The sequence below is a fragment of the Lampris incognitus genome, chromosome 16 (genome assembly GCF_029633865.1).
Source record: "Lampris incognitus isolate fLamInc1 chromosome 16, fLamInc1.hap2, whole genome shotgun sequence".
Taxonomy (NCBI): domain Eukaryota; kingdom Metazoa; phylum Chordata; class Actinopteri; order Lampriformes; family Lampridae; genus Lampris; species Lampris incognitus.
This window is the reverse complement of record NC_079226.1, coordinates 32,338,265-32,349,222: the sequence shown is the minus strand read 5'-3', so window position 1 is coordinate 32,349,222 and position 10,958 is coordinate 32,338,265. Positions and strand designations below refer to the sequence as shown.

Here is a 10,958-nt window from a genome sequence, read left to right as displayed (position 1 = left end):
GTGTAATCTACAAGGAGGCACCGTGCTGCATTGACAACAGAGTTAAAATGGCCTTCAAATGCGTTCACTTAGGTCACTATGTCAGTTCAGTTGTTTGACTGGGACAAAACGTCAGGTAAGCCCGTTCTTATGTGTCTATAATAGCCCCTCGGTTACGCTACTCAGAAAGCCCTATTATTTGCAAGGGTGGCTCACTGAGCGCACAGTAGCAGCAGTACAGTATGTGATTCGATGTGAGTGCATTTACATGCACACAATATTCCGGGCACTAACCCATTTCATGGTAAAGGACTAACTGGGGATAAACCATCATTATGCCCCTTCGCATTCCAAATGAGTATTCCTATAGATGTATAGGAATATAGAGTATATATTGCACTGTGGAAATTAAAGTAACGCAGACTCTTGAAAGGCCTTTGTACACCAGATGAGGTCTTAACAAGGAGCCGCTAAAAAAAAAAGAAAGCCAAAGGCTCAAGAACCACATGCATGTAAACGCACTCAGTGTGAATTCAGAGGCGGGGACACGTGTGGAACCTTAGCAGTCACCATGAACCCACGAAGAACTGACGTAACATGGTATTGCAGTACCTAAAATCTAGACGTGAGTGCAACTTCATGCAAAAAAAAAATAATAATAACAAAAACAACACATAAAATAAATTAAAAAATGTAAAATATCACTAGCGCTAATCATACAAAAGCGATGCCAGGGAACACATCGTGAAAATAGGTTCATTTTCAGGTCGGGGGCGTTTCCCGGTGTAAAGTTGTTTTACAGCATTGTATATGACCTGCTTCGGAGGAACAGTTGGGTAGGGGAAGCACAGCAAGCCATTCCTTAGCGGTCATCATGGTAAAACATCTGGTACAGCAGTTTTTTGTTGGTTTTTTTTTTTTTTTGCTTTTGTATACAGAACAACATATACACTCGCTAATTAGACACATGTTGCTCCCTGCAAGGTGCGCGGAGACATTTCAGTTCACATAGTGAAATCTCTTGTTTAGATTACAGCATGCATTACTCTACGTGCTAATGCCAGGGGCGTGGGGGGGGGGTGTTGTTGTTGTTACTGACTCTTCCCATTGAATGACTGAATGTCCTCGTAGGATGGAATGGTGCTCCCTTCTCCCCTCAGTACTTCTGTGCTCGCTCTGTGCCTGGGTACGAACACATAAAGATCACACTTAGCACTCCTGTCCACTTTGGAAGCCTGAACAGATGCATGTGTGAAATATACATGACTTGTCTGCAAATATGAAGCACTCTGTGTCGGCCCAGCGGGCAATTTAACCACTGGCGGTTGTGTGGAACCGACAGGCCAACGTTATTGTCGAGCTATGCTAGTGTGCAACTGGAGGGACCGGGAGCCGGATGGCAGTGTTGCCTAAAGGGCGAACTGACGCCAACATTTCCACACCAACTAGCATGAAAACAATACAACAATCCACCTTTGTTTCTCTTTTTCGTATAAAGTTCGTTTAAATAGACTAGTCTCTAAGGTTCCTTGCAGTATAACTATAGGATTACATCTGTTTGCTTATAATGTATACAATTTGCATTGTATATATATTATCACAATAGAAATCATGCTGTGTGTAATATAATGTAAAGGATATATATATATATATATATATATATATATATATATATATATATATATATAGGGATTTTTTTCTCTCTAACTGTATCCATCTGAATACCCCACTCTTCCGAGCCATCCCGGTTGCTGCCGATCCAGGGAGGCCTGCAGACTACCACATGCCTCCTCTGATACACGTGGAGTCGCCAGCCACTTCTTTTCACCTGACAGTGAGGAGTTTCACCAGGGGGACATAGTGCATGGGAGGATCACGCTATTCCCCCAGTCTGCCCCCCCCGAACAGGCACCCCGGCCGACCAGAGGAAGTGCTAGTGCAGCGACAAGGACATATACTCACATCCGGCTTCCCACCTGCAGACACGGCCAATTGTGTCTGTAGGGATGCCTGACCAAGCCGGAGGTAACATGGGGATTCAAACTGGCAATTCCCATGTTGTCAAGCAATGGAATAGACCGCCATGCTACCCAGATGCCCACATATATGAATATATTTGATATATATTTCATTATGCAGTATGTAAAATATATTTTGCATACAGCATATTTAAATATACATACATTGCTTTATATGTTTTGGCAGGTGTTATGTATATATTCAAACATACACAATATAATACATACTTTTTTCTTTGTTCAATCTGCCTCAGCTGAAAAACAAAGAAAGAAAATACCTTTTATTTATTTACAGTGACACGCTGTATGGGCTCATTTTATGATCAGCACCAATAAACATGTTCTCTGCTCTCCGGCCATAAAGATGGCAAATAATTACCTTTGAAAAGCTTTAAGCGGGATGTGTTGAATACCATTAAAGTGTGTTTAACCCACAGCTGTCCCGCCGAGACTCACCTCTGTCTCCACCGTTCCTCATGTTGGTTTCCTCTTCCTCACCACCGTCGTCTACTTTAAAAACAAAACCCAAGAATTCAACTATTGTGTTTTGAGGCCCTGATGAAACAAACTCAATCTTATAAAATCTCACGACACTGGTGACAAAACAGACTCTGGCAAAGGGATACACGGATAGATAAATTAGTCGAGAAGAATTGAAGGATGAGGTGCTTTTATTCCCGAGAAAAGACTGACACAGGTAAAAAAAAAATTTTTTTTTTAAAAAGCCAATGCAAAAAAAAAAAAAAAACCCAACAGAACAGGTTCTGGTCAAGTGAGGCACAATTTGATTTGCAATGATTGTTTCAAAACCCCAAATGGGGTCCAAAAATTTAAACTGATGAGAGGGGGAACAAAACCTACAAATTTAGGTGACAGATAGTATTTCCAATACAGACGGAGGTGGAATTCATGGAGAAAGGTAGCTGGAGTACTTTGTGACAGAAGAATGCTGTTGAGGGTAAAGGGCAAGGTACACAAATCAATAGTCAGGCCTGCCTTGCTCTGTGGTATGGAAGCAGTGACAACAGAGAGGCTAGAATCTACATTACAGGTAGCAGAGATGAACATGCTGCGTCGGACCGGAAGAGAAATAAGAGCTATGTTCAAGATCAGAGGGATGGATGAGAAGTTGAGAGAGACAAGACTGAGAGGGTTTGGACATTTACAGAGAGGAGGCATAGACTACTTAGGGAAGAAGGTACTGGACATGGAAATACATGGCAAAAGAAAACAAGGAAGACGAAAGAAAAGATGGAGAGACCAGAGAGAGGAGGACGGGGATGTCAGACGGAAAGCTATGGACGGCAAAAATCTGCTGCGGCGACCCCTGAGAAACGGGGAACAAGCCAAAAGAAAAAGAAGATGGGGATGTGACACTGGTGCTGGTGGTCGGGATGGGAGTCATGAGACAATGACACAACAACGAGGAGGGATCGTTTGGTTGGTAGGGTTAAATAGTGTAAAATAGTGTTGAATAGTGCTAAATAGACTCAGTAGCCCTTGGCTAACAGATCGGACCCTTTAGTTGACTGGTTAGCGCAGTCGTCCGTGGTGCGGGGAACCCTGGTTCGATTACCGCCGGCCTCCTGAATTCCTGCTAAATTTGGTGGCAGTGGTGGGATGCATTATGCGCTCAGAGGCATGAGGGGGAGTTGGTATGCAGAAGCGCGGGGACGCGCTTCCCGAAGGAGGGGAGAGTGTAACAGTGTACGACCACGGATGCGTAGACTCTAGCTCTTGGCCAACGGGTCGGACCCTTTAGTTGTCTGGTTAGCGCAGTTGCCTGTTAGCCAAGGGCTAGCGAGTCTACACATCCGTGGTCGTACACTGTTACAATAGCAAGACAAGCAGACACCGCTGGTCTAACAAGGTGATGTCATGTCGTAAGATGCATGCTGGCAAATGCAGAAAAAGGTAAACAAAGTCTTCGTGGCTGAGCTTGTACTTGGTGCTGGACTGAATGTGTGTGACATGGACTTACCCGAGTGGAGCTCCTTCACCAGCGATGACATGGTGTTCGTAATGGAGTCAGCAGCAACTAACAGGTCGTTCCGAAGGTTTCTGGGAACACCTGAAACCCAAAGATGTGTTGTTGACTCAAGGCAAAAACGTTCCCAATTATCACCATCTGTGATCCAATCCTGGAAATTACTGCAGTTTATGTGAATGTATTACAAGTCCATATGCTGCGAATGGAACGTTTTATTTCTCGCTGCATTAATAGGGGACAGTAATCCTCTGAAGGGTTTCATTTCAAAAACGGTAAGTGTAGTTAATGACTTTAAAGTGGTTCATAAATAGAGCAGTCACATAAATAAGTATATAAATAAATAATTCTGTCATACTCCATTTTAAGTTTTTAAATGGTGGAAACTGTATTTTTTCTTATGTTTATGTGGTCTCTGGATTAACCGCGGATGTGAAGAGGAACTCACCCTGAGCGAAGGCCTCCAGCACGTCCCCACCCACCCCTGCCAGGCAGTCCTGTGGTGTGTGGGTGGGGGTAGACCCAGCAGAGGTGGAGCGTATGGGCATGGGCATGGAGCAGCCTGCACCATGACTCGGGGAAGAATGAGGGGAGCCTCCAGACTGGGGTTGAAACAACGCAAACACCAGTGTCAGTTAAAGGCACAGTGTATGATTCAGTGGCCCACCGCAATGCACCACCCAAATTTGTACATAACAGATGTAGACGCAGATGTATGTTTTCGTTTTGGTAGGCTTTAACATGGTGAAGGGAGGATTTCTTAAATTATGGCTCAAAATACAGGGGTCTTTTTCATCAAACGTGCCATGTGAAAGCTTTTACAGCTTCAGAATCGAATAAAACTCCTCTCGTATCAAGTTGTTCAAATCCAAGAAATCCCTACATAAAGGAACCCAACGGTGAGCAGGACCGTTCCAGTAGGGGCACAATATTGTTTCGATGATGGAGACGGATTTGAGAATCAAAGAAGCATTGACACCGCTGCCTCTAAAGTCTCTGCAGGCCCCATGTGCACATTGTTAAATTTATTTATCTTTTTATCCTCAATCTTCTTCTCATACCATTTTGATTATCTTGCGGTTGTGTTATGTTTCACGTGACCACATGAGCAAACCGCCGAGTCAAATTCTTTGGATGGTGAGTGTGAACCCGCTTCTGGGCAAGATACACACATGTGCAAAAGTGCACTTGAATCTTTCGAGGGAGAACGGCTCGGAGCAGCAGCGATTGCAGAGCAGAGATACGTCACGGTAATCCAATACCGGCTCGCTGTGCAGCGGCACACATCCATACACTTTCCCTCTATAGTGCACCTTTACTGGATTGGAGGTGGTAATGAGAACCATGTGTGAGCGAGTGATGGGGCCTGTGCTGGGTAGAGCGCTGTAGCGCGCAGAGAAAGAAGGGCAGCGTGTGTGTGTGTGTGTGTGTGTGTGTGTGTGTGTTGTGTGTGTGTTGTGTTGTGTGCGTGCGTGCGTGCATGTGTGTGTGTCTCTGGGACTGGTGCAGGGCCCAGGCCTGTGGCTGAGCGCCAGGCAGCAGATGGCCGGCCAGACTGCAGTCACATTAGAAGGAAGGTTGTTAGCGTTGATGAAAGGAACAGGTCTCTGACATTTTGGGGCAAGGGAAATACACTGTTCTCTGGACTAAATTGTGCCCGCCGCCCCAGAACTGGTTTTGAAGGTTGTGTCTCAGCAAATGGTTTGTGTGCTATGCGATAGAACAGGAGTAGATGAGGACATGGTGGGCTGGCCTAGATTGGACAGCTACATTATCCAGTTAGAAAATGGACTTCTTACATGGTTTCTGTCCTCCTCCTTACAACCCAATGAAGTAGAACAGTGTGATTTCCCAGCCGTACACCTCCGTGCGGTGGGAACGCTATCTGTGTAAAGAGGGGGTGAGCACTGCAGTGCTGTACTTAGTGCGAGCCAGCCATGGGGCGTGCAAACCAAATTAAGGGCCACTTACTGCCTGTTTTTGCTCCTCATCCTATCCAGCCGCCGGAGGTAAGCAGTAAGGGAAGGCAAGAAGAGTGAGCGAGAGCCGCACAGTGAAAGCAGCAAAAAGAGGAACGATTTCAGAACAGCGGGACTTAAAGATGCCATAACTCGATCATTTCTAACATGTACACAACTTGTTGTTCATCAAACGTTTCGACACATTTTAATGAGCCCATCACATACTGTGTGGATAAGACATCGATAGCATCGGTGAAAAGGCTGAAAAAGAACAGCAAGAGGAGATCTAAATCAGGACAGCGTGCTTGCTACGAGATTTCACCATCAAAGGTTTCTTAATGCTTCTTCTTTTTTTCTTTTCTTTTTTTTTGCCAGGGCCCTTTGTGCTCCACCTAGAGGCTAATCTCTTGAAAACAGTGGTGCTCATCTTACCTTGAGCAGCCTCATGAGACCCTCCAGTTGCACCATCAGCTCCCGTCTGCTCTCCTGCAGGGCAGACATGCGCCTCTCCAGCTCATCTTTCCTGTGTCTGTGGCCAAAGGAAGAAGGCGGGAATGGGGGGGTGTGTTTTCAGAATGGGCATAATTTATGTCATGCATCTCCGGAAGGACCTCTGCCATTACCACTGTAACCTGGTTCAGGAAATGATCCTGTCAACCAAATGGACCGGTTCACTTAAGGCCACTCACTGTGTCTCCGCTTAAGCTAGAATCACAGCATCAGTTATACTGCTTGAATAGACATAGATATGTGACCTGTTAGCTGATATTAGGGTCTATCATGCATGTATGGCATTGTTTGTATTTTGTCTTGCAAATCTTTACAACCCTGTATTGTACGTGAGGTCCTATTGGCTTTAGTACCAATTTGCATGAGTATGTAAGATAAAATAAGGTGAGCCGACCTTCATTAATCATCATCTGGAAAATGGATTATGCAGCAAGCAGACTCAAACCATCACGACTATGGTGCAAATCATTGCAAGAAACATTGCATTGTTGCATTGCAGCAACATAAAATATTGCAAGAAACAAAAGACTATGAAATAACATAACCATTTTACAACCTATACATAATGTGGGCACGAATACCCTACAGAAACAATGTCCTCCCTGTCACAGTAAAGGACAGAGAACTAGTATCTAACATGGTCAGTTGGACCTAATGTAAAGTGTACTAACATGTATTAATATAAAACATCCAACCATTAATAAAAAAAAAACGGTAAAAGTCAAGGATGATCTACGAGACCCTGTTACATACGTTTCTCTGCCAAAGTCACTGAGACATAAAAAAAGCGTTGCGTGTACTTGTTAATTAACGTGATTTTAACAGCCTTTTCAATATTTCCCAGTGATCTATTCTCTCTTCCTCTATCTCGAAAAGAAGAGACATTTCCTTTGTGTCTCGACATTCTCCAAGGTTAAATGTCTGGCCATCCAGTCGGCTTGTTACTGCCCTCTGCTGTCCAAAGAGCGTATTGAATCCAAATCGTCGGAGGACTTGTTTACCATCAACCCAGCATTCATATCTGTCTTTCCAGAGTCCTCACTCAGACATCTGCTGCCTAATAATATTTTCTCCCATACCTTGGGGCTGAGGCAAAGCAATATCAGGGCCACTCATCCGGCCGCTGAACACCAACATATGAAATTCTCCTTTCCTCATATTTGCAATCAGGGGGTTGGAATGATAATATCATGGTCTCCGCTCTGACTTCCATCACGCTGCACTGAGAGGTGATGCTATACTCAAAACACGGGCTTAGGGAATTAGATTGCCGCCTCTTAACACTCGTAAATTTCACCAGAGAGAAATTCACTGCAAAATATTCCGGGAACGATCACTGGAGCACAAAATCAATTTGTCACTGAAGAATTACATAAGAAGAGGAAGAAGAGGTAAGAAGAAGCTGACGAAGGAGACGAACGAGAGAGAAAAGGAGAAGAGGGGTGCAAATTGGTCCATTTCTCCATTTATCATTACTTCGGTGCTGATAATGACAGGCGAATTTGAAAAATGAGACTACGCTACAAGAGACAGCCAAGGTTCATGGGAAACAAGTGCTGCAACTTCCTCTCAGCGTGAATCCACAGCTTTTTTTTTCTGTAAACAGAACCATCTGTATTTTTTGAAACATTCTGTGATGAATTTCCGGAGGGGAAATAAATGCACAAAATGAATACATGTTGCATTCTGGAATAAAACCCTTAATCTCTTTCCACGGTGGAATGGAAGGAGTCATACCGGTGGGCGCAGGTACGACTCCTTCCATTCAACAATGGATATGACTAACAACCATGCTGCATCAAGCTGATTCAAAAGCACCCACTTACATTGTAAAGGCAGCCTTTTTTGGTAGAAGAATGAGTTTCACTCACGCAAGTACGAGAGCCTTCAAGTAGTTTCACTGCTTGATTTTCTTTAAACATCCTACTTCCTGTTGTTGGGTAATCAAAACAAACAGCCGCATGACTACTCGAGAAGTTTTCAGTGCCCGGACCGGATCTCAGATGGTATCAGCTCTGGTGTAAACCTAAAGCTGCATGTTTCTTTTCACAGTAGGAAGATGATTTTACTATGCATGGTGATCTGCAGCGGTAATACGGAAGTTTGGGGGGTGCTGGGGTGGGGTTGGTTGGGGGTGTTAACTCGCCTGCTTTACCTAAGGAGCCGTAGCTCAGCTAGTAGGGTGGGGTTCTGCTGGGCTTTTTCCGGGGTGGGCTGAGAGGCCTGCTCGTGCTCCAAACGCAGCCTCTGGATCTCCTGAAGGATCTCTCTGTGGAGCCACAGGATCAAACATCAATAAACCAGTAAGGTCACCAACAAGCAGAGCAACAAAGCAAACCGACCAACTAAGCAACCAAATCTAATCTCAATCAATCACACTCCTTTTTTTAGCCTTCATTTCTTCTACGGTTTATTTTCGTTCTTTAAATCCCGGGGTTCCGTTCGAAACGGACGTGAATCTCAACATGCAGGAATCAATCTCATGCGGCTCAATATTTTCACAGGGTCGTAGATTTTAGCGTAACACCGACGAAATAATCTGGCAGCCGTGTGCGTATTTTGAAGAAGGAAGATCACCAATGTCATCTGACACAGTAATACCGAGCCGACATATCAATCCATGTCAAACATTTAATTAAACAGAAGATGTTTCGCTTTGCATTTTACTGCTCATCACACTCTCTTCTGCATTCAACACGCAGCTTCCTTCTTCTTCTTCTCTTCCTTCTGTGTCTGACCTGGTGCACTTCCTGTATATTTGACAGGTGCTGGTGCACCAGAGGAGCCATTACAGAATAATAACACAATAAATGGCCGTTGCTCTAAAAATGCTAGTGGGTCAAGTTTTCAAATATGACATTTTTCAACACAAAAAAATTACCGAAGACCACTTTAATTTTCATTAAAACATCCACCCATCCAAGTCACTCCCAAGACAACATGCAGTCATCACCTTTTTAAATTCACTTTTAATACTTTTTCAAGTTCAAAACTAGAAAATAAGTTTCCCCTGCAGCAATCTGGGAATTATCAGATTTCATTTTAACACCAGGAAGACAAATCAAACGACCTTTGAGGATTCATTGACTATGAATGGCTTGCGATGCATAATTCATCCCACCTGTTCTTGTTTTCCAGCTCCGCAATCAGCTGTCTCTGTTGCTTGTTGGCATCGAAGTTGAAACTTAAATCTGTTGGAGGACATTGTTGCTGAAAGACAAAATGTCCACAGAGTGGAATTAACAACAGTCTATATGACTTGAAATTGGACACCAAATGCTGCCTGCCAACCAAAGTAAACTGCAAAAAGTACTCAGTTGGTGACTTCATGTGACTTCATGTACATTAGACCTCCTCTAACAGTTTTGGAGCAGAATGTACTGAAATGCAAAAAAAAAATGTCCATCTTCACAACTCACTCAATCTTGCGTTTAGATTTAGCTGTGGATGCAACTGGAAAAACCCATAAAATATCACCCCCGATAACTGCGAGTTTCCACTGGGAACGAAACTCGTTCCAGGCGTTTTCCTGAATCATGCCACAGGCAGAGGGATGGGCCTTATTTCGACATTATGTTCTGAGTAAAAACTGTGTTGCAAACAAGAACTTATCTCACCCCCTTGGGTGGAACATTTTCACTGGTGTTAAGAAATAGGACGTGAGGCGTCCGGGTGGCGAGGCGGTCTATTCCGTTGCCTACCAACACGGGGATTGCCGGTTCGAATCCCCGTCTCACCTCTGACTTGGTCGGGCGTCCCTACAGACATAATTGGCCGCATCTGTGGGTGGGAAGCCGGATGTGGGTGTGTGTTCTGGTAGGAATGTGTGCACTAGCACCTCCTGTGGTCAGTCGGGGCGCCTGTTTGGGGGGGGGGGGAGTAGCATGATCCTCCCACGTGTTACATCCCCCTGGCGAAACTCGTCACTGTCAGGTGAAAAGAAGTGGCTGGCGCCTCCACATGTGTTGGAGGAGGCATGTGGTAGTCTGCAGCCCTCCCCGGATCGGCAGAGGGGGTGGAGCAGAGATCGGGACAACTCGGAAAATAGGGTAATTGGCCAAGTACAATTGGGGAGAAAAGGGGAGGGGAAACCCCCCAACCCCCAAAAAAAGAAAAGAAATAGAACGTGATGACTCATGAGAATGAATATTTTTTTCGCGGTGTGGATTTCTCCAACTCCCGAGGCCTTCAGCAGTCAAGTCGTCTGGGCCGCAAAGCGGTGTCCAACAATAGCATGTCAGAGTGTGAGTTGTGAAATGCTGGCAGACTGATGCTCACTAAAGGCTGTCCTGCAAATCACTCACTGTGGAGTTGCCTGCCTCTGCTGCCAGGCGGGCTGCGTAGCGGGCGATGAGGCGGTGCTCCTCATCTAGTCGACTGGGACTCTCCAAGACACTGCCGCAAGTCAGAGAGAGAGAGACATGGAAAATCACACACACCCACATACATACACACACACACACATGTATATATGCGCCGTTAAGACTTAGACTACTGTCAAAA

The 10,958-nt window shown here is 44.8% G+C and overlaps 1 protein-coding gene across 1 annotated transcript in view; it reads right to left on the bottom strand.

Moving 5' to 3' along the window:
* Positions 1–1,004: 1,004 nt before the first annotated feature.
* dtnbb (dystrobrevin, beta b) overlaps positions 1,005–10,958 on the bottom strand; it is a 31,270-nt gene continuing 21,316 nt past the window's right edge. Inside the window, 12 exon segments of the mRNA XM_056295240.1 lie at positions 1,005–1,059; positions 1,061–1,125; positions 1,128–1,161; positions 2,450–2,507; positions 3,979–4,068; positions 4,433–4,586; positions 5,956–5,976; positions 6,378–6,474; positions 8,611–8,724; positions 9,337–9,345; positions 9,577–9,665; positions 10,760–10,850. Coding sequence (XP_056151215.1) covers positions 1,005–1,059; positions 1,061–1,125; positions 1,128–1,161; positions 2,450–2,507; positions 3,979–4,068; positions 4,433–4,586; positions 5,956–5,976; positions 6,378–6,474; positions 8,611–8,724; positions 9,337–9,345; positions 9,577–9,665; positions 10,760–10,850 — 877 coding nt within the window.